This window comes from Nerophis ophidion, linkage group LG12 (genome assembly GCF_033978795.1).
Source record: "Nerophis ophidion isolate RoL-2023_Sa linkage group LG12, RoL_Noph_v1.0, whole genome shotgun sequence".
In the NCBI taxonomy this organism is placed as follows: Eukaryota; Metazoa; Chordata; class Actinopteri; order Syngnathiformes; family Syngnathidae; genus Nerophis; species Nerophis ophidion.
Genome location: NC_084622.1, coordinates 38,544,861 through 38,568,940, shown reverse-complemented (window position 1 = coordinate 38,568,940; position 24,080 = coordinate 38,544,861). Strand labels below are relative to the sequence as shown.

Sequence of the window (24,080 nt, the reverse complement as noted above, 5' to 3'; positions counted from 1 at the left end):
TAACAAAATAAGAGTCTCCGAAAGCCAGCACAAACAAGCTAGCAAGCGACGGAGTTTGCCGCCAATGTATTTATTGTCAAGTGTATAAAAACGAATATAGAAGCTGGACAGATAAGATGCCAAAAACCAACGACTTTCATGTGGTATTAGACAGAAAAGAGGAACTTTTTTTCTCCTCCATTTGAAAACGTGAACGTCTGATTCCAATCATTGCAAGTCATCAGAATCAGGTAATACACCAACTTATATTCTTGTCTTCATGAAAGATAGGAATCTATATGTTAAACATGCATGTATATTCATTAAAACACCTTAAACATGTGAACAAAAACAGCAAAATAAATAAATATAAATTATATACTGTATATATAAATGTATGTATATATATATATATATATATATATATATATATATATGTATATATATATATATATATATACAGTATATAATTTATATTTATTTATTTTGCTGTTTTTGTTCACATGTTTAAGGTGTTATAATGAATATACATGTATGTAAATGTATGTATATATATATATATATATATATATATATATATATATATGTATATATATATATATATATATACAGTATATAATTTATATTTATTTATTTTGCTGTTTTTGTTCACATGTTTAAGGTGTTATAATGAATATACATGCATGTATATGTACGATCAGTGCCAGAGCTTGGTCCGCATTGCCGGCAGTAAGTCGAACACATTTCCAGTGAGGGTTGGACTCCGCCAAGGCTGTCCTTTGTCACCGATTCTGTTCATAACTTTTATGGACAGAATTTCTAGGCGCAGTCAAGGCGTTGAGGGGTTCCGGTTTGGTAACCGCAGGATTAGGTCTCTGCTTTTTGCAGATGATGTGGTCCTGATGGCTTCATCTGACCGGGATCTTCAGCTCTCGCTGGATCGTTTCGCAGCCGAGTGTGAAGCGACCGGAATGAGAATCAGCACCTCCAAGTCCGAGTCCATGGTTCTCGCCCGGAAAAGGGTGGAGTGCCATCTCCGGGTTGGGGAGGAGACCCTGCCCCAAGTGGAGGAGTTCAAGTACCTAGGAGTCTTGTTCACGAGTGAGGGAAGAGTGGATCGTGAGATCGACAGGCGGATCGGTGCGGCGTCTTCAGTAATGCGGACGTTGTACCGGTCCGTTGTGGTGAAGAAGGAGCTGAGCCGGAAGGCAAAGCTCTCAATTTACCGGTCGATCTACGTTCCCATCCTCACCTATGGTCATGAGCTTTGGGTCATGACCGAAAGGATAAGATCACGGGTACAAGCGGCCGAAATGAGTTTCCTCCTCCCTTAGAGATAGGGTGAGAAGCTCTGCCATCCGGGAGGAACTCAAAGTAAAGCCGCTGCTCCTTCACATCGAGAGGAGCCAGATGAGGTGGTTCGGGCATCTGGTCAGGATACCACCCGAACGCCTCCCTAGGGAGGTGTTTAGGGCACGTCCAACCGGTAGGAGGCCACGGGGAAGACCCAGGACACGTTGGGAAGACTATGTCTCCCGGCTGGCCTGGGAACGCCTCGGGATCCCCCGGGAAGAGCTAGACGAAGTGGCTGGGGAGAGGGAAGTCTGGGTTTCCCTGCTTAGGCTGTTGCCCCCGCGACCCGACCTCGGATAAGCGGAAGATGATGGATGGATGGATGGATATATATATATATGATATGTGTGTGTATAAATGATTTGTGTGTGTATGTATGATATGTGTGTGTATGTATATGTATATATGAGGTAGATCACCTCGACTTGGTCATTTACTAAGTAATTGATAAACGTTGAAAAACTTGTTGGGGTGTTACCATTTAGTGGTCAATTGTACGAATATGTACTGTACTGTACTGTACAATCCAATCCAATCCAATCCACTTTATTTATATAGCACATTTAAACAACAATAACGTTTCCAAAGTGCTGCACAGCCATGTTAAAAACAATATTGTGCTCCACCAATGACTGAATAAAACAAAAAATGAATAAAAATAAAACCAATAAAAACAATATGAAAACAAATATGATTAAAAACTATTTTAAAGGGTAAAATCAATTAAAACAGTAAAATAAAAATAAAAGTGTATAAAAAACACAGAGGACAACAGAGGACAGAGGACCACACAACTCACGTAGTGTTAAAAGCCAAAGAATAAAAGTGGGTCTTAAGACGAGACTTAAAAGAGTCCACTGTGGAAGCAGTTTGAACATGGAGCGGCAGAGTGTTCCAGAGCTTAGGGCCGACCACAGAGAAGGCCCTGTCTCCCCTGGTCTTAAGTCTGGTCTTGGGCACCACGAGCTGGAGCTGGCTTTTTTGATTGATTGATTGATACTTTTATTAGTAGATTGCACAGTACAGTACATATTTCGTACAATTGACCACTAAATGGTAACACCCGAATAAGTTTTTCAACTTGTTTAAGTCGGGGTCCACGTTAATCAATTCGTGGTACAAATATATACTATCAACATAATACAGTCATCACACAAGTTAATCATCATAGTATGTACATTGAATTATTTACATTATTTACAATCCGGGGGGTGGGATGAGGAGCTTTGGTTGATATCAGAACTTCAGTCATCAACAATTGCATCAACAGAGAAATGTGGACATTGAAACAGTGTAGGTCTTATTTAGTAGGATATGTACAGCCAGCAGAGAACATAGTGAGTTCACATAGCATAAGAACAAGTATATACATTAGAAGTACATTTGAGTTGTTTATAATCCGGGGAGATGGGATGTGAATGGAGGAGGGTATTAGTAAAGTGTTGAAGTTGCCTGGAGGTGTTGTTTTAGAGCGGTTTTGAAGGAATATAGAGATGCACTTACTTTTATACCTGTTGGGAGTGCATTCCACATTGATGTGGCATAGAAAGAGAATGAGTTAAGACCTTTGTTAGATCGAAATCTGGGTTTAACGTGGTTTGTGGAGCTCCCCCTGGTGTTGTGGTTATGGCGGTCATTAACGTTAAGGAAGTAGTTGGACATGTACTTCGGTATCAAGGAGGTGTAGCGGATTTTATAGACTAGGCTCAGTGCAAGTTGTTTTACTCTGTCCTCCACCCTGAGCCAGCCCACTTTGGAGAAGTGGGTTGGATTGAGGTGTGATCTGGGGTGGAGGTCTAAAAGTAACCGGATTAGCTTATTCTGGGATGTTTGGAGTCTAGATTTGAGGGTTTTGGAGGTGCTGGGGTACCAGGAGGTGCAAGCGTAATCGGACCTCAGAGCGCGCGCAGGGATGTAAATTTGGATGAGGTCCGAGATATATTGAGGTGCCAGTCCATGTAAAGATTTAAAAACAAACTGCAATGTTTTAAAATCAATTCTAAAATGAACAGGGAGCCAGTGCAAACTCTGAAGAATTGGGGTTATATGCTGGCGTTTCCTGGCCCCTGTTAAAAGTCGTGCTGCCGCGTTCTGGACTAACTGGAACTAATACATGTTTTAATCAATCAATCAATCAATCAATCAATCAATCAATCAATCAAATCAATGAATGCCTACTGAGGCTATGGTGCTGTTAAGTTATTGTGGCTCAATGTGCCATTTTTTTTAATTTTATTTTAATGTACTATTATTTAATATATAAAATTGTTTTAGTAGCTTAAGAGATATTCCTGGCTCTGAATTTGCTCGTTGCTATTTTTATGTTTTTGTGCATTATTTTTTGCCGTAATCAGGTTACTCATCAGTTACTCAGTACTTGAGTAGTTTTTTCACAACATACTTTTTACTTTTACTCAAGTAAATATTTGGGTGACTACTCCTTACTTTTACTTGAGTAATACATCTCGAAAGTAACAGTACTCTTACTTGAGTACAATTTCTGGCTACTCTACCCACCTCTGATTATTTTATATATATATATACAAACTCTCTTTTCCATATGAGTTGGGAAATTGAAAGATGTAAATATAAACGGAATACAATAATTTGCAAATCATTTTCAACCCATATCCAGTTGAATATGCTACAAAGACAACATATTTGATGTTCAAACTGATAAACTTTTTTTTTTTTTAATTCGATACCAGCAACACGTGACAAACAAGTTGGGAATGGTGGCAATAAATACTGATAAAGTTGAGGAATGCTCATCAAACACATATGGAACATTCCACAGGTGTGCAGGCTAATTGGGAACAGTTGGGTGCCATGATTGGGTATAAAAGCAGCTTCCATGAAATGCTAAGTAATTCACAAGGGCGGTATAGCTCGGTTGGTGTCGCGGCCGTGTCAGCAACTTGAGGGTTGCAGATTCGATTCCCGCTTCCGCCATCCTAGTCACTGCCGTTGTGTCCTTGGGCAAGACACTTTACCCACCTGCTCCCAGTGCCACCCACACTGGTTTAAATGTAACTTAGATATTGGGTTTCACTATGTAAAGCGCTTTGAGTCACTAGAGAAAAGCGCTATATAAATACAATTCACTTCACTTCACTTCACAAACAAGGAAGGGGTGAGAGTCACCACTTTGTAAGCAAATTGTCGAACAGTTTTAGAACAACATTTCTCAACGAGCTATTGCAAGGAAATTAGGGATTTTACCATCTACGGTCCGTAAAATCATCATAAAGTTCAGAGAATCTGGACCAAACACTGCACATAAGTGATGATATTACAGACTTTTGATCCCTCAGGCGGTATTGCATCAAAAACCGACATCAGTGTGTAAAAGATATCACCACATGGACTCAGGAACACTTCATAAAACTACTTTCAGTAACTACAGTTGGTCGCTACATCTGTAAGTGCAAGTTAAAACTCTACTATGCAAAGCCCAACCTATTTATCAACAATATCCCGAAACGCCGCCGGCTTGGCTGGGCCTGAGCTCATCTAAGATGGACTGATGCAAAGTGGAAAAGTGTTCTGAGGCCTGACGAGTCCACATTTCAAATTATATTTGGAAAGAGTGTTGCGATCCGCTACTTGGATCACCACATATGGTTTATACTTCCAGTTGTTGTATCACTGTTGTTCTACACTCTTACTTCCTGTTTAGTCAGTCACCATGGTTGCTCATTGATCCCACCAGCTAATAACGGTTTCTGCACACCTGTCACTTTTTGATTACTCCCCTATTTAAACCTGTCCCTTTTCGTTATTCTTTCTGGGACTCTAATTTGCCTTCGAGCAACATTCACGACTGTCTACTACCCGTATGTATTTTCTCGCTAGCTCTTATGCTAAGCCACTTGATATTCCAGCTTTCATGCTGAATGTTTTTTGTTTACTCTTTTGTGTGCTTCGTGCCAAGTATAGTTTTTGTATTTTCTATTCCTAGCTTTCATACTAGCGCCCTTGGTTTATGTTTGTCTGTTAGCTCCAGTGTTTTTGTTCATAGTCTGTTTTTGTTAAGTGTAATAAATCATTTAAATTTACCGTTGCTGTGTTCATGCCGACGCATCCACGAAGGGACCAATTTGGCATCACTATGCCAACCAGTCGTAACACAGAGGACATGGTGTCCTCCAGAAAAAAGAGGAAAATAACGATTTGAATTGTCATAGGCGCAAAGTTCAAAAGCCAGCATCTTTGATGGTATGGGGGTGTATTAATGCCCAAGGCATGGGTAACTTACACATCTGTGAAGGCACAGGTTTTGGAGCAACATATGTTGTCATCCAAGCAACGTTATCATGGACGCCCCTGCTTATTTCAGCAAGACAATTCCAAACCACGTGTTAGAACAGCGTGGCTTCGTAGCAAAAGAGTGCGGGTACTCTCCTGGCCCGCCTGCAGTCCAGACCTCTCTCCCATCGAAAATATGTGGCGCATTATGTAGCGTAAAATACAACAGCGGAGACCCCGGACTGTTGAACGACTGTAACTCTATACAAAACAAGAATGGGAAAGAATTCCACTTTTAAAGCTTCAACAATTAGTTTCCTCAGTTCCCAAACATTTATTGAGTGTTGTTAAAAGAAAAGGTGATGTAACACAGTGGTGAACATGCCCTTTCCCAACTACATTGGCACATGTTGCAGCCATGAAATTCGAAGTTAATTATTATTTGCCAAAAAAAAATTAAGTTTATGAGTCTGAACATCAAATATCTTGTCTTTGAAACGCATTCAATTGAATATGGGTTGAAAAGGATTTGCAAATCATTGTATTCCGTTTATATTTACCTCTAACACAATTTCCCAACTCATTTGGAAACGGGGTTTGTATATATATATATATATATATATATATATATATATATATATATATATATATATATATATATATATAATATATATATACATTATGTTTAATAAATTATTGAACATTACTTCCCCCTGGTGTCTGAGCAGTCATCCCCCCTTAGTCAAACATAACACAATTTTAACAATAAGAAAGCCAATAATATTTTACAACATACAACATTCCACGTGTCAGTCAACAGAAAGTCACTTCTTTATACCTCTTGCCTCAAACTAATTTAATGCAGATGACGCAGCAATAGAGAGCAATGGTGGCTTGGAATTTCCTTCTTCGATTTCTGATCATGGAAATGAGGAATCCAGTAACTATTTGTAAAAGATTAAGACTTTATACATGTACTAGGACTGTCAAAAATAATGATTATAATTATTAGTAATCATGTTTATACACAGACTACTCACGCAACTTATTTTGAATGTACATGTTGCTTTACCTTAGTCGTGGATGGTTACCTGAAAGGCGCCGTGATCAGGTCAATGATTATGATTATTAGTAATCATGTTTATACGCAGATTAATCGCTGGAAAATTTCACTTCAAAATTCACTCCAATGGGACTTTTGATGAAACTGTTGCCAAGTTTTGAACAAAGTAAAATTTTTCATCAACTTTTAAATGTTCCGAGATGACATTCTGACAATAAAATTGCTTTTGTGTCAAAATGTTGGGCTCTCTCTCTCAGTTTATTTAGATTGTGCAAGCGAGCAATAACCTGCAAATAATTATGATAACCCAAATTCAAAAGTGTGATTAGTATGATTTAAAAAAATTATTTGGGGATAGGTTGATTGGCAACACTAAATTGGCCCTAGTGTGTAAATGTTGTCTGTCTATCTGTGTTGGCCCTGTGACGAGGTGGCGACTTGTCCAGGGTGTACCCCGCCTACCGCCCGAATGCAGCTTAGATAGGCTCCAGCATCCCCAAGCTCCAAGCGTGTGTAAAAACCTTTTTGAAATTTTAGACCCCAGTAATAACAGCAGTTGCTATGGCAGGAGCCAGTGGGGATCTAAATAAATTTTAAATTTTCCTGAAGGAATCTATAAAGTACTATCTATCAAAACTCTAGCCTTTAAATAGACTCCCTTTTTAGACCAGTTGATCTGCCGTTTCTTTTCTTTTTCTTCTATGTCCCACTCTCCCTTGTGGAGGGGGTCCGGTCCGATCCGGTGGCCATGTACTGCTCGCCTGTGTATCGGCTGGGGACATCTCTGCGATGCTGATCCGCCTCCGCTTGGGATGGTTTCCTGCTGGCTCCGCTGTGAACGGGACTCTCGCTGCTGTGTTGGATCCGCTTTGGACTGGACTCTCGCGACTGTGTTGGATCCATTATGGATTGAACTTTCACAGTATCATGTTAGACCCGCTCTACATCCATTGCTTTCCTCCTCTCCAAGGTTCTCATAGTCATCATTGTCACCGACGTCCCACTGGGTGTGAGTTTTCCTTGCCCTTATGTGGGCCTACCGAGGATGTCGTGGTGGTTTGTGCAGCCCTTTGAGACACTAGTGATTTAGGGCTATATAAGTAAACATTGATTGAGTGATTGAAAACAAACTCCAGTGGCCATCACTACATCAACCACAGCAACAGTCCAAAACTAGTACCAAGGTGTTCTTACTGGGAGTTTAGCATCATGAGCTCTGCTCTCAGGAGTATAAATGTTGAGGTAAAGGCAGTCTTCGGAAACGTCAGGAATTTCTGTAATCAAGCCGCCGAGCAGATCAGACACATCTCGAAGAACCTGTCTACTTTGCATGCATCTGAAAAGGAATATTTTTATTTTTATGTACAAATGCATAAAAACACATAACATTGGAGAAAACACACCTTTATGTATTCAAATGACTTGATTTTGGTTAAGAGTATACTTAAGTAACGCTTACATGGGAGGCTGCTTGGTGGCGTCTCTCACACCTTCCCACCTGTCCACATCCTGGGGTGCAGACAGTCTCAGAGCAGGGCCAAGGGGGGGCTTGGCAAAGGGGACACTCAGGTAGGCATAGACCCCAGTCTCCTTCCCCTTCACACTCACATAGTCACCTTTCAGGCTCCCGAGCGCTGTGTGGACTATGGGTGCTGTCAAGATAAAAGTGCTGAGTCAGAATCCTTGCGTCGTTTACAATCAGTGGGTTAGGACAATTCTAAGCACCCCTGCCTAAAGATTGGATTGTGGCAGTTCCTCCAGGATTTTGCAGGGTTGTTTTTTTTTCTTCGTGATTGTTGTGGCCTATATTGCTTGAATTCGTGGCTTCTTTTACAGAAAGTCGCAGAAAAAATTGCAATGTTTTTACATTTACGCTTATTTTTTTCAGGAACACTATCATATGACTTTATAATCTCACTAAAACACTAGTAACACAATAAGCAGATAAGGGATTTTCCAGAATTATCCAAATAATTGTGTCTAATAACATCTGAATCGCTCCCACTGCCCTGTCTTTTTTTTTCTTCTAGTCCTTCACTCTCACTATCCTCATCCACAAATCTTTCATCCGGCGTGGCGCAGTGGAAGAGTGGCCATGCGCAACCCGAGCGTCCCTGGTTCAATTCCCACCTGGTACCAACCTCGTCACGTCCATTGTGTCCTGAGCAAGACACTTCACCCTTGCTCCTGATGGGTGCTGGTTGGCGCCTTGCATGGCAGCTCCCTCCATCAGTGTGTGAATGTGTGTGTGAATGGGTAAATGTGGAAGTAGTGTCAAAGCGCTTTGAGTACCTTGAATGTAGAAAAGCGCTATACAAGTACAACCCATTTATTTATTATTTATTTATATTTTGTGATTTGAGGAATTTGTTACCAATATTATAAGAAGCATAGAATAAAAAAAAAAAAGTAAAATACTATGTTGATGTTTTACTCATTTTACACCACAGACTTAACGGTAGACACTAAAGGGCAGGAAAAGCACACATTTACCGTATTTTCCAGACAATAAGGCGCACTTAAAAACGTTTTTCCCCTCAAAACTTGACAAATACGTTTAGTTGAGCTCACCCACCTCAAAGCTATTTTACTAGGTACACAGTGTAATGATAAGCATGACCAGTACATGGCAGTCAAACTTAAAGGCCTACTGAAAGCCACTACTACCCACCACGAAGTCTAATAGTTTATATATCAATGATGAAATATTAACGTTGCAACACATGCCAATACGCCCCGTTTAGTTTATTAAATTAAATTTTTTTTTAATTTTGCGCGGAAGTACCCTGCTAAAACGTCGCGGTATGATGACGCGTGCGCGTGACGTCACGCCTTGTAGAGGACATTTTGTTCCAATACAGTTCACAGCTATAAGTCGTCTGTTTTTATCACATAGTTCCACAGTATTATGGACATCTGTGTTGCTGAATCTTTTGCAATTTGTTCAATGAATTATGGAGACGTCAAAGAAGAAAGCTGTAGGTGGGAAGGGGTGTATTGCGGCCGCCTTTAGCAACACAAACACAGCCGGTCTTTCATTGTTTACATTCCCGAAAGATGACAGTGAAGCTTTACTATGGAACAGAGCGGTCAAGCGAACACGGTTCCCTACCACATGTCAACCGGCAGGTTTCGGTGAGAAAATGGTGGTAATAAGTCGGCTCTTACCGTAGACATGAGCGGAGAGCTTGCGTTGTTCCTCCTGCACATGTCAAACAGGCAGCTGCGGACTCTCTTGCCTCCTCCCACCGGCCGCCCCCGACCGTCGGAGGCTTCCACCGTGAGGAGGGAAAAAAAAATATCTCAGCCCGGCCCCACCGGCCGCCTTCGCCTCGTCGATAAACGTGGCTTCCCTCGGAGACACAGGCGGTCACCACACCCGTGGCCACACCCCTCCGGCTTTTTTTTCCCCTGCTGTGCAAAATTCCATTGACAAAAGTACCAGGTTTACGCCACTTTCTTGAAGCACACTATCGCTATTGGATTGGACCACACACAAAGTACAGTGTATTATGCAGCGATCATTTCGAAAGATCGTGTTTCGAAGAGGGTCCCTTGCGAAGGGCAGAGATGGGCATTGTCACCACCCGTCGACTGGTGTTGAAGAAAGGTGTGGGGCCGACCTTCAGGTTGCACAGGTACAACCATATAATCTCAACAAAACACTAGTAACCCAATAAGCAGATAAGGGATTTTCCAGAATTATCCTAGTAAATTTGTCTAATAACATCCGAATCGCTCCCACTGTATAGTGTTTTATTATTCTTTTTTTTTCTAGTCCTTCACTCTCACTTTCCTCATCCACAAATCTTTCATCCTCGCTCAAATTAATGGGGAAATCGTCGCTTTCTCGGTCCGAATCGCTCTCGCTGCTGGTGGCCATGATTGTAAAAAATGTGAGGATGTGAGGAGCTCCATAACCCGTGACATCACGCGCAGATCGTCTGCTACTTCCGGTACAGGCAAGGCTTTTTTATTAGCGACCAAAAGTGTGGAATTTTATCGTCGATGTTCTCTACTAAATACTTTCAGCAAAAATATGGCAATATCGCAAAATGTTCAAGTATGACACATAGAATGGACCTGCTATCCCCGTTTAAATGAGAAAATCTCATTTCCGTAGGGCTATAAAGGATAAGTGTAGCCTGCACTGCGATGGGTCTAAAGTAAAAAACACCAACGTTTTAAAATGTTCCATATAGAACATTACACACGGCACTCGAAAATCTATCAAAATTATGGTGTGTGTATAAGGTAAGACGTATTATCTGGTGTTTGGTTTCGCAATATTATGCAAGAGCAACTTTTCTTACCTTCTGGTACCTGCTGATCTGTATTTAGGATCTTTGTAAATCCTGAAAAATTGCACACGTCCGCGCCGACACTGAAGTTGATAAGCTTCTTATTTTCATTATTCATCCTCCGCTGTTGCCATTAATAAAATAAAGTAGTGTAAAGTTCTTACTTATATCTGTCAGTAAACTTGCCATGTAAGCGCTAAAACATACCGGTATAGTGAGTTTACATTATTCACGCAAGGAAATTTAGTTATTAGAGTTCAGGTTGGACGTTTTTTTTACGAGACACATTTCCTGTGTTGTTGTTTCCGGATGAGAAGATGCTGCTCCGTTATCGATTCAAGTAAAGTCTGAATGTCATTAAAACAGTTAGCTCCATTTTTTGACGCTCCTTCCACTCCCGTCCTTGCACGCTACACCGCTACGACACAGATGACAGGCAGAAGACGCTACCGGAGGTGAGCCACGTAAATAAGACGCATCCAGAAGCGACTGTCAGAAAGCGGCTTGAAGATGATCTGTAAAACGTAATCTATACAGCATTTTGACCAAACAAACCACCCTTACATGTTATGAAAACCACAAGGAAGTGTTTGACATTTCGAAAAAAATAATAATAATATGACTTCTTTAATGCACCCTATAATCCGGTGCGCCTAATATGTAAAAAAAGGTCAAACATACACCATTCATCAACAGTGCGCTTTATAATCTGATGCGCTCTATGGTCTGGAAAATACGGTATATAGTAATAGTTTATTACCTTTTAAATGTTTCCATCTTAAACATTCGCTTATGTTCCAACACATTTATACTCGCACATTATAAGCATTTTTGAACTGTGGAGATCCATACATAGCACTCATTTATGTTGGTAAACAAGAGGATGAGAGAGCATCATCACACTTCAACATCTCTGTCATCTATATGCTGTTTATTTGTTTAGTCAGCTTGGCAGATAAGAAAATATTCCTAATGGTCTTAGCCTGAATATCCATCCATCCATTTTCTACCGCCTATTCCCTTTCGGGGTCGCGGGGGGCGCTGGCGCCTATCTCAGCTACAATCGGGCGGAAGGCGGGGTACACCCTGGACAAGTCGCCACCTCATCGCAGGGCCAACACAGATAGACAGACAACATTCACACTCACATTCACACACTAGGGCCAATTTAGTGTTGCAAATCAACCTATCCCCAGGTGCATGTCTTTGGAAGTGGGAGGAAGCCGGAGTACCCGGAGGGAACCCACGCATTCACGGGGAGAACATGCAAACTCCACACAGAAAGATCCCGAGCCTGGATTTGAACCCAGGACTGCAGGAACTTCGTATTGTGAGGCAGATGCACTAACCCCTCTGCCACCGTGAAGCCTGTTTGTATTCATATGTTTAATTAAACATGTTACAATGTCAAAACTTGTTTCAATGCCAATGCAGCTTTTTCTTCAAATTCAATTAAAAAAAATCATTGACAGTGTTTTGTGTCATGATCCACGTCTTGGATCATGGCATATTCTGGTTTTGGTTCTGTTTGTTATCACATTCTGTTTAGTATTTGTCTTCCTCAGTTCTTTGTGGCACTTCCTGGTTTTGTTCCGTTGTCATAGTTACCCATTTAGTGTCACCTGTCTCTCCTTTGATCATGCGCACCTGCCCTTGATTATTTCTCTCCCTATTTAAGACCGCCTTTGTTTGCCATTCTTTCTTGGACTCTTGTTTGCTCCCACGAATTCCAGCATTGTGGAGGCGTGTCTTAATGAAATTAAACAATGGATGTCCGCTAACTTTTTGCAACTCAACGCCAAAAAAACGGAAATGCTGATTATCGGTCCTGCTAGACACCGAACTCTATTTAATAATACAACTCTAACATATGACAACCAAACAATTAAACAAGGCGACACGGTAAAGAATCTGGGTATTATCTTTGACCCAACTCTCTCCTTTGAGGCACACATTAAAAGCGTTACTAAAACGGCCTTCTTTCATCTCCGTAATATCGCTAAAATTCGCTCCATTTTGTCCACTAAAGACGCTGAGATCATTATCCATGCGTTTGTTACGTCTCGCCTCGATTACTGTAACGTATTATTTTGGGGTCTCCCCATGTCTAGCATTAAAAGATTACAGTTGGTACAAAATGCGGCTGCTAGACTTTTGACAAGAACAAGAAAGTTTGATCACATTACGCCTGTACTGGCTCACCTGCACTGGCTTCCTGTGCACTTAAGATGTGACTTTAAGGTTTTACTACTTACGTATAAAATACTACACGGTCTAGCTCCATCCTATCTTGCCGATTGTATTGTACCATATGTCCCGGCAAGAAATCTGCGTTCAAAGGACTCCGGCTTATTAGTGATTCCCAAAGCCCAAAAAAAGTCTGTGGGCTATAGAGCTTTTTCCGTTCGGGCTCCAGTACTCTGGAATGCCCTCCCGGTAACAGTTCGCGATGCCACCTCAGTAGAAGCATTTAAGTCTCACCTTAAAACTCATTTGTATACTCTAGCTTTTAAATAGACTCCCTTTTTAGACCAGTTGATCTGCCGTTTCTTTTCTTTTTCTCCTATGTCCCCCCCTCCCTTGTGGAGGGGGTCCGGTCCGATCCGGTGGCCATGTACTGCTCGCCTGTGTATCGGCTGGGGACATCTCTGCGCTGCTGATCCGCCTCCGCTTGGGATGGTTTCCTGCTGGCTCCGCTGTGAACGGGACTCTCGCTGCTGTGTTGGATCCGCTTTGGACTGGACTCTCGCGACTGTGTTGGATCCATTATGGATTGAACTTTCACAGTATCATGTTAGACCCGCTCGACATCCATTGCTTTCCTCCTCTCCAAGGTTCTCATAGTCATCATTGTCACCGATGTCCCACTGGATGTGAGTTTTCCTTGCCCTTATGTGGGCCTACCGAGGATGTCGTAGTGGTTTGTGCAGCCCTTTGAGACACTAGTGATTTAGGGCTATATAAGTAAACATTGATTGATTGATTGATTAGCGCTCGATTAGCTTCCACGCTATTTTGTTTGTTCTTTTCCCTAGTTCTCACGCTAGCGCTTTCTGTTCTTTCTAGCTTCCACGCTAGTTCTGTTGTTTTGTTTGTTAGTGCCTTCATGTAAAGTGTTTCCTAGTCTGTTTTATAGTTTTCTTTAGTGTGTAAATAAATCACAATTCAATGAACAATCAAAGTTTATTTAACCTCACGCTGTGTTCCATCTTTGCTGCCTTTTACGAGAGAACAACTCGTCACCACAATGCCACCGAGACGTCACAGTTTTGGCTCCAAATCACCTTTGTCATGATCCGTGTTTTGGGTTTTTTGTTAGTTTTGGACTCCTTTAGTTCATGTTTGTGCACCTTTTGAGTTTGTTTTGGTTGCTCATTATGTTCACCTGTCTACAATTAGTGTTCGCCCGCTCACCTGCTACCCGAGCACTACCGTAATAAGAGGCATTATCCTAAGATGGGCCAACTCTTTCTTTGTGCGACACATTTATTTATCAGGATCAAACTGCAAAACAATTAACACCGCGTTACAACCGGAGCTTGATGCATCTGTTTTTTTCATATCACGTCCTGACAAACTTATTCTGGTGCCAGCTACTGATACCAATGGCACCAAGCGCTCTCTGCTGGCGAAACTAAATATTGCATGCTGCATAGAAATAAATAGAAAACCCTGACATCACACAAAAATTGGTCTGTAAACAGTATTTAAATCGAGTTTTCTGACCTTAAAGAGTTTTTAATGGGGGGGCAACTATTTTAATCCAAATAAATCACTAAGTGCCACATAAATAATTCAATGTCCCACTGGGTGCTAGTTTTCCTTGCCCTTATGTGGGCCTACCGAGGATGTCGTAGTGGTTTGTGCAGCCCTTTGAGACACTAGTGATTTAGGGCTATATAAGTAAACATTGATTGATTGATTGAATGTATATACTCTGATGATTAACTTGTGTGATGACTGTATTATGCTGATAGTATATATTTGAAGTGAAGTGAATTATATTTATATAGCGCTTTTCTCTAGTGACTCAAAGCGCTTTACATAGTGAAACCCAATATCTAAGTTACATTTAAACCAGTGTGGGTGGCACTGGGAGCAGGTGAGTAAAGTGTCTTGCCCAAGGACACAACGGCAGTGACTAGGATGGCGGATGAGGGAATCGAACCTGCAACTCTCAAGTTGCTGGCACGGCCACTCTACCAACCGAGCTATATTGTACCATGAATTAATTTAACATGGCCCCCGACTTAAACAAGTTGAGAAACTTACCATTTAGTGGTCAATTGTACGGAATATGTACTGTATTGTGCAATCTGCTAGTAAAAGTTTCAATCAATCAACCTTTGCCGGTCCGTCGGCCTGGCATCATTGTTTGCTGTATGCACCTGTTATGTGAGTTTTGCCTTGTCTCTAGTTGTTTGCTTCATGCTTTGCTACGTAAGTCTTGTTTCATGCCCCAGTTTCATGAATATTCATGGTACTTTGTCTATGCTAAGTGTTAGTTTAGCTCCAAGTGCGATCAGCACGTTGTGCCTACGCCTTGTTTTCCGTTTTTGTATCTTTTTAAGTTTTGAGAATTAAATCATGTTTTTACCTGCACGCCTTGTCCGGAGTAGTCTGTCTGCATTCCTGGGAGAACGACCCCGCAGTAAACTGCAAAAGCCCTGACGTGACAACCTTTGCACGTGAAACATTTTTGCCATTGTGGCTTGTTAAAAGCTTGATTATTTTGTTGAATATTCTTTGGTCAAATTCAGCTAAAACTAATTTTATATTGATCATGCTTGTGCTGTGTATCATAATTGAGTTTATTGAAAATTGATTATTTTCTTAGCCCCCCTCACAAATTGGTCTTGGAATTATGGTGTTTGATCAATCAATCAATCAATCAATGTTTACTTATATAGCCCTAAATTACTAGTGTCTCAAAGGGCTGCACAAACCACCACGACATCCTCGGTAGGCCCACATAAGGGCAAGGAAAACTCACACCCAGTGGGACGTCGGTGACAATAATGACTATGAGAACCTTAGAGAGGAGGAATGCAATGGATGTCGAGCGGGTCTAACATGATACTGTGAAAGTTCAATCCACAATGGATCCAACACAGTCGCGAGAGTCCAGTCCAAAGCGGATCCAACACAGCAGCGAGAGTCCCGTTCACAGCGGAGCCAGCAGGAAACCATCCCAAGCGGAGGCGGATCAGCAGCGCAGAGATGTCCCCAGCCGATACACAGGCAAGCAGTACATGGCCACCGGATCGGACCGGACCCCCTCCACAAGGGAGAGTGGGACATAGAAGAAAAAGAAAAGAAACAGCAGATCAACTGGTCTAAAAAGGGAGTCTATTTAAAGGCTAGAGTATACAAATGAGTTTTAAGGTGAGACTTAAATGCTTCTACTGAGGTGGCATCGCGAACTGTTACCGGGAGGGCATTCCAGAGTACTGGAGCCCGAACGGAAAACGCTCTATAGCCCGCAGACTTTTTTTGGGCTTTGGGAATCACTAACAAGCCAGAGTCCTTTGAACGCAGATTTCTTGCCGGGACATATGGTACAATACAATCGGCAAGATAGGATGGAGCTAGACCGTGTAGTATTTTATACGTAAGTAGTAAAACCTTAAAGTCACATCTTAAGTGCACAGGAAGCCAGTGCAGGTGAGCCAGTACAGGCGTAATGTGATCAAACTTTCTTGTTCTTGTCAAAAGTCTAGCAGCCGCATTTTGTACCAACTGTAATCTTTTAATGCTAGACATGAGGAGACCCAAAAATAATACGTTACAGTAGTCGAGGCGAGACGTAACAAACGCATGGATAATGATCTCAGCGTCTTTAGTGGACAGAATGGAGCGAATTTTAGCGATATTACGGAGATGAAAGAAGGCCGTTTTAGTAACGCTTTTAATGTGTGCCTCAAAGGAGAGAGTTGGGTCGAAGATAATACCCAGATTCTTTACCGTGTCGCCTTGTTTAATTGTTTGGTTGTCAAATGTTAGAGTTGTATTATTAAATAGAGTTCGGTGTCTAGCAGGACCGATAATCAGCATTTCCGTTTTTTTGGCGTTGAGTTGCAAAAAGTTAGCGGACATCCATTGTTTAATTTCATTAAGACACGCCTCCAGCTGACTACAGTCCGACGTGTTGGTCAGCTTTAGGGGCATGTAGAGTTGGGTGTCATCAGCATAACAGTGAAAACTAACACCGTATTTGCGTATGATGTCACCTAGCGGCAGCATGTAGATGCTGAAGAGTGCAGGGCCAAGGACCGAACCCTGGGGAACTCCACACGTTACCTTAACGTAGTCCGAGGTCACATTGTTATGGGAGACACACTGCATCCTATCAGTAAGATAAGAGTTAAACCAAGACAGGGTTAAGTCTGACATACCAATTCGTGTTTTGATACGTTCTAATAAAATATTATGATCGACGGTATCGAAAGCAGCGCTAAGATCGAGGAGCAGCAACATAGATGACGCATCAGAATCCATTGTTAGCAATAGATCATTAGTCATTTTTGCGAGGGCTGTCTCCGTGGAGTGATTTGCCCTGAAACCGGATTGAAAGGTTTCACATAGATTGTTAGACGCTAAGTGTTCATTTAACTGCTCCGCAACAATTTTTTCAAGGATTTTTGAAATTAGAGTTGATATAGTGTTAAATGTTGCTGTTCTTGCTTCATTGACATAATTAGACAGTTGACATGCGTGTTTGAGTGCCACCAAAAATTTTAACAGACAAATTCGAATGGCAAAAATGACACAGATTGGACAAAATGTGCGAGGAAGTTGGAGGCTTTAAACAGAATAGCAAAGCTAAGCTTAATTTAAATCTTTCCACTGGATGTCACAATAGCGATTATGTCAGGCAAGCAGGAGGTACACTGTAGCTCCTCCTCCTCGACCCACATGAAATTTGAAACCTGTCTTCTGCTTCGAACACTGTCACGTCTATGGGATTATATTTTGTTTTTGTCATGTTTGGTTTTATATTTTGGACAATCAGTTCCTGTTCCTGCAATTCCTTGTTTGTTTTATTACCATGCCAACTCATTAGTTTTCACCTTGTTCTCATGTCACGCCCCTGTCCTCATGTCTCACACCTGTTTGCAATTATCACGTCTATTATTTAAACCGGAAGTTGCCAGGAAGTCAGCCTGGCGACTTTATACCCCTACTCCCTTCATGACATGCCACGCCTGCTAATCACTCTGCCCATAGTTTCCCTCCTGCTCATGCCACGTAAGTTTTTGTTTTTTTATGTCACAGTTGTTGTCTTTTGTTTTTTTTTGTCCATAGTCACGCCTTTGTGCTAGTTTTGTTTTCAGTAGTCAAGTTTGTTCTCCGCCATTGTGCGCGCCATTTGTTTTGCCTTTTGTTAGTATAGTGTTTTAGAAATAAATATGTACTTACATTTACGTCTCGCTCGTGCCAACTTTCCTTTGCATCGGAAAAACAATCCAAGTCATAGTCCAAGTCTTGACAGAGCACATGGTCATTTGGCACCCTTACTGGGGCGGTTTAGCTCGGTTAGTAGAGTGGCCGTGCCAGCAACTTGAGGGTTTTAGGTTCGATTCCCGCTTCTGCCATCCTAGTCACTGCCGTTGTGTCCTTGGGCAAGACACTTTACCCACCTGCTCCCATTGCCACCCACACTGGTTTGAATGTAACTTAGATATTGGGTTTCACTATGTAAAGCGCTTTGAGTCACTAGAGAAAAAGCGCTATATAAATATAATTCACTTCACTTCACTTAATTTGCAAAGAGTCGTTGACTTTGCGTCAATCCTGCCTGCTTTTTTTTTTTAATCACAGACACAAATCAGCCCAAACACACTACGATATAAGTTACGAGGCATTATATGTTTGTGGAGAGGCGTGGCCGGCAGTCTGACAGCGAGGCAGGTCAAGATGGTGGCGAGAAGGCGTGGACGGCGAGCGAGTGGCGAGGCGGGTTGCGCCGGGAGCGACCCGCAACCCGCACCTGGGGAAATTAAGTAATCCTCTCGCACTGTATAATAGGGCGACAGCCGTTAACGTCAAAGGGTGAGGCGGAGAGACGAGAAGGAGCCAGAGGGTAGCTGACACGGAGAGAGAGAGACTGAGAGCGGGACAGAGGCGACGACGCCCGAAGCAGAAAGGCAAGCGGAAGAGCGAGTGGCAGACGGAGCAGCTGAAAAGCCATCTTTATTGAAAAATAAAGAAGTCTATACGTGCCTGCCGCTATGTCCTTCCTTGACGGTCCTTGGAACCCGCACGACAGCTTGAGAAGTCTGTCACAATGTTTTTATAGGTCAAAGTTGGAACGTTCGGGTCACGGCAATGATTTGGACAGCCCTGCAATACATGGTTGGTCGTACACCTACTGCACAGGTCAGGTAAGGTTGCTTTATACTGTTGATTTCAAAACTTATTGTGTAATCTGACATTAATCTGCTACAGAGACGCTAGGGAGAGTTTCATCAGATGAATGGGTAAAAATTCAATGAACAATCACAGTTTATTTACAGTATCTAGCCCTTAATCACAGGTGCCTCGTAGGGCTGGAGTTATGGCCAATCCCTTATCGGGGAGCTGCGTCACACAGGCCCTGCAGCAAACCTAATAGTCATGGTGCATTTGTTGCTGACAGGCTTAACCAGTTCCATTAATATTAGGATAGGATAGACTTTTATTTACTGTATTCCACAATGGAGAAATTGCGTTGTTGCAGTGCAGGTTTTTACATACAGTAACAGAAGTAGAGCATAATGACAAACAAAAATGTAATAAATACTACATAAACAATCAAAAACATGGTGTGTAGCACAGCACTGCTAGTCTGCACCATACTGAAGCAGAGTCGATAATATGAAATATATGAAAAAGCTGCTGATGGTGTGTTTGATAGAGAAGCAACGCAGAAGAAATACGTTGCTTCATAAAACTACTGGAGCTAGTAATACATTTGATTGTACTGCTTTTATACAATAATTCTTATCTAAACGTGTGTTTTTTTACATGTTCACATTGTGTTTTGGGGAGGCCAAGCATTGATTAAATTGATTCCAATTCCATTTTAATGGTCGTTGATTTCAGATAAAAGTGTTTTGAGTTAAGAGCTCAGTCAAGGAACAACTTATGCTTGTAAGCTGAGGTACAACTGTACATGGTAAATGGTTATACTTGTATCGCCTTTTTCTACCTTTTTAAAGAACTCAAAGCGCTTTGACACTATTTCCACATTCACCCATTCACACACGCATTCACACACTGATGGCGGGACATCAATCAGTGATGGAAAGAAGATGAGAAAACAGGATCAACGTTGTTGCCCTAGGGTAAACTGGGAAACACATGGCATATTGACAAAGCTTAACCCATTGTTACTATAACAATCTACAAGATTAATATAGGTTGCCTCTCTCTCTTCCCCTCCATCTTTCGGTATTCCTTTTTTTTTATTTTTATTTCCTTTCTAGCTATCATTATGTATATGTATTGTTGCATTTTAACAACTGTATTGTTGAAAATAGAGGTAAACTATTGGTATTGTTCATGATCAATAGCGCTTTTTCTATTGGTATTTGTATTGCTCCAGTTTTGGTTTAAAAATGGTCATTGTCATTCCTATATTATTATTTATTTCACTAACTGCTTATTTGCTATCACTTTTACGATCATATATGTACGTGTCGTATGTGCTGGTGTTCTATTGTTGTTGTTTTTGTTGTTATTGTTGTGTTTGCTGTTGTTGTTTTTGTCTTTCTGTCTAATCCCCCTCTTCTCCCCACTATTTCCCCCTCTGTCTTCCTTTTTTTCTCTTTCTATCCCCTCCTGCTCCGGCCCGGCTGCACCAAATGATAATATAAATACATTTAATAAAGTCAAATTCAAATAAGGCAACAAGAGAAGTATCCTACACTTCTCTTGTGTAAAGTAAATCTGAACAGCCGATATGGGCATCTACATCAACTATATGATTTGCCTGAGAAGCTGGACAGGACATAGAAAAAAAAAAAAGAAAGAAGACGAAAAAAAGAAATGTGTTTAAAAAAAAAGAAAACACTGACAATTAAACAGTAGTTAAAAAGTAGCGCTGGTCTCAGCTGGTAAATGAAAAACATCCTCTTTTAGAACTATTAAATTTACCACCCACAAGTAAAAAGTTTATCGCTAAATTTGTCAGCTGCTTCATTATGTCCATGACATCAGCAGACAGTGTTAAAAGAGCATGGGAACAGGAACTAAGAACAACAATACCCAATCAGCAATGGGAACAGACACTCTCTCAAATTCACAAGTGCTCAATTAACAGCAGACATAGGCTCATACAGTTTAAAGTGATTCATCGTTTTTACTATTCTAAAGTTTTATTACACAAATTTTATCCTGATACATCTCCACTTTGTGATAAATGTAAATCTGCTGAAGGATCATTGTCTCACTCGTTTTGGGGATGTCCAATTATTCAATCATTTTGGTCCAGCATTTTCTTATTTTACTCGGGGGTATATCAGAGACAAATTGTCCCTGATAGGGATGTGATCTTATTTGGGTGGTCTTCAGAAACACAAAAGCTTCCGAAACATATTAGAAGTGTGTTGCTGCTTGGGACGGTTTTGGCCAAAAGACTCATTCTCAGAGACTGGAATACTCTTATCTGCACCCAACTTCAGGAACTGGTTAAATGAACTTGTGAATGTAATGACTCTTGAAAAAATAAGATTTATAAACTCTACAAATATGAATAAATGGGAATTAACCTGGAAACATTTACTGACATATATTGAAGCATAACTTATAGACATTTAAAGAAAAACTAAACTGCCATTTTTTTGTAGTTGTATTCCTTTTTTATTTTTTATTTTTATTGTTATTATCTTTTGTACTGATTCAACACTACATTTGTTTTTCTTGTGTCACTTCTGATATGGTTTTGTCATGGTTTACTTGCTTTTTTGTTCTGTTTTTTTTTTTTGTGATTATTGTTTTGTATTGATCAAGCCCTGTAACTTTTCCCTTTTTTTCCCCTCTAAGTGTGTACGGTGGACAGGCCCTCGGGAGGTGATCTTGTGAACACTTCCTGAGGATCCTTGATGCCGAGGTATGTTCATCCATTTTGCTGTGATCTCGATAGCCTGCTGATCGTGAGCCGCAGCGGGATGGATGGATATATGTATATATATATATATGTATGGATATATATATATGTGTGTGTATATGTATATATATATATATATACAATATTTGGGTATATTTTCTAATAATGTTTGTACTGTAAACCTTGAGTTGTTAAAGTTCATGTGCACCTCTCTCCTCAAGTGTGGATGTGTGTGTGTATGAGTGGATGTGACTGTTTGTCATTTTAACTGTAAAATCTAATAAAATATATTTGCACAAAAAAATAGCGCACAATTGATTGTTAAAAAATGTTGAATAGAAAATTGGACAAAAAATTAAATGAATGTATAGGAAAAGAATAAAGTCTGATTAAAGATGAAGTAAAAATCATACCCATTAATTATTCCAGTTTTAGATGATATGAAAAGTAACCAAGTTGCACAGGTGGCAGCTGGCCAACACCCACATGGCCTTTGGACACACACAATTCAGCAACAGTGCAGGACTAAGATTTAGGATTAAAAACACACTTGGGACATTGAAACACAAATGAGTTATAAAGGCATTAAAGCATCAACCACTTCTGCAAAGTCAAACAAATACTGCTACTCACCGTCACTTTTTGCAGCAACACATGCAAACAAGAGGGTGAAAAGAAAGCAAAAGGTTTCCTTCATGGTGGTCCTCCTTGTTGCTGGTGTAGTTGTGACTGTCCACACAAACTTCTGCAAGGCTGCACTCGTCAGTTCTTCTGTTTGTATTGCAGCCTCACTTTAGGAGTAGGAGTGACACTCTTTGCCTTACTTTCGCAATCTCTAAGCCCAGCCCACTTTTACCATTTTAAGTTTTCACCCCACCAAAACATGACATGCATTTGCTACAATCATACTTCCATAACGCACCCTCTATTTCCTGCTAATTTACATCCTTTGCATCATATCACATGTAATAGAAAAAACAGAATTTGACACCTATGCACTTTTCAGAACGCAATTATTGAACTTAAAAACTGACTGTAGATGTTGAAATACCTAAATTCCTTGCAATAGCTCGTTGAGAAATGTTGTTCTTAAACTGTTCGACAATTTGCTGACGCATTTGTTCTCAAAGTGGAGACTCTCGCCCCATCTTTGTTTGTGAATGACTGAGCATTTCATGAAGGCTGCTTTCATACCCAATCATGGCACCATCACGCCAAATTTCTTCACCCCTACAAAAACATTCCCACCGGAAGAAATTTGACGTGACAGCCCCTCTAATGCCTGAAGGACCCCAATGAGGTCGTGACAATACCAAGTTATATGACTCTTAAGGGTTACAGCTGCAAAATTAGCGAAGCAAAAATAGCTTGAAAGGTTAGCATGCTGGAATGCTAATATTTTTCCTCACCGTTAAGGGTTACAGCTGCAAAATTAGTGACGCAAAAATAGCTTGAAAGGTTAGCATGCTGGAATGCTAATATTTTTTCCTCACCGTTAAGGGTTACAGCTGCAAAATTAGTGACGCAAAAATAGCTTGAAAGGTTAGCATGCTGGAATGCTAATATTTTTTCCTCACCGTTAAGGGTTACAGCTGCAAAATTAGTGACGCAAAAATAGCTTGAAAGGTTAGCATGCTGGAATGCTAATATTTTTCCTCACCGTTAAGGGTTACAGCTGCAAAATTAGTGACGCAAAAATAGCTTGAAAGGTTAGCATGCTGGAATGCTAATATTTTTCCTCACCGTTAAGGGTTACAGCTGCAAAATTTGTGACGCAAAAATAGCTTGAAAGGTTAGCATGCTGGAATGCTAATATTTTTTCCTCACCGTTATTTTTCCCCAATGACAATCAGCCAATTATAATGCTTTTAAAACAGGCAGCTGTGTGGGCTGCTTTAAGGTCCTCCGCCCTCTTTGGGGTCTTTCAAGCATTAGAGGGGCTATCACGCCAAATTTCTTCCGGGGGGGAAGGTTTTTGTAGGGGGGAAGAAATTTGGCGTGACAGCACCTACCTTTTCCCAATTAGCCTGTTCACCTGTGGGATGTT

The 24,080-nt window shown here is 40.9% G+C and overlaps 1 protein-coding gene across 2 annotated transcripts in view; it reads right to left on the bottom strand.

The window, feature by feature from the left end:
* LOC133563415 (fatty acyl-CoA hydrolase precursor, medium chain-like) overlaps positions 1-22,825 on the bottom strand; it is a 44,188-nt gene extending 21,363 nt beyond the window's left edge. For both annotated transcript variants that reach the window (XR_009809041.1, XM_061917537.1), the window contains exons 1-3: positions 22,667-22,825; positions 8,103-8,295; positions 7,838-7,979 (exon numbers count right to left, since the gene is read on the bottom strand). Coding sequence is in view for 1 of the 2 variants with exons in the window: in XM_061917537.1 (XP_061773521.1) it covers positions 7,838-7,979; positions 8,103-8,295; positions 22,667-22,730 (399 nt within the window). In the remaining variant the exon portion in view is untranslated. The remainder of the gene's footprint in view (positions 1-7,837; positions 7,980-8,102; positions 8,296-22,666) is intronic.
* Between the last annotated feature and the right edge of the window lie 1,255 nt (positions 22,826-24,080).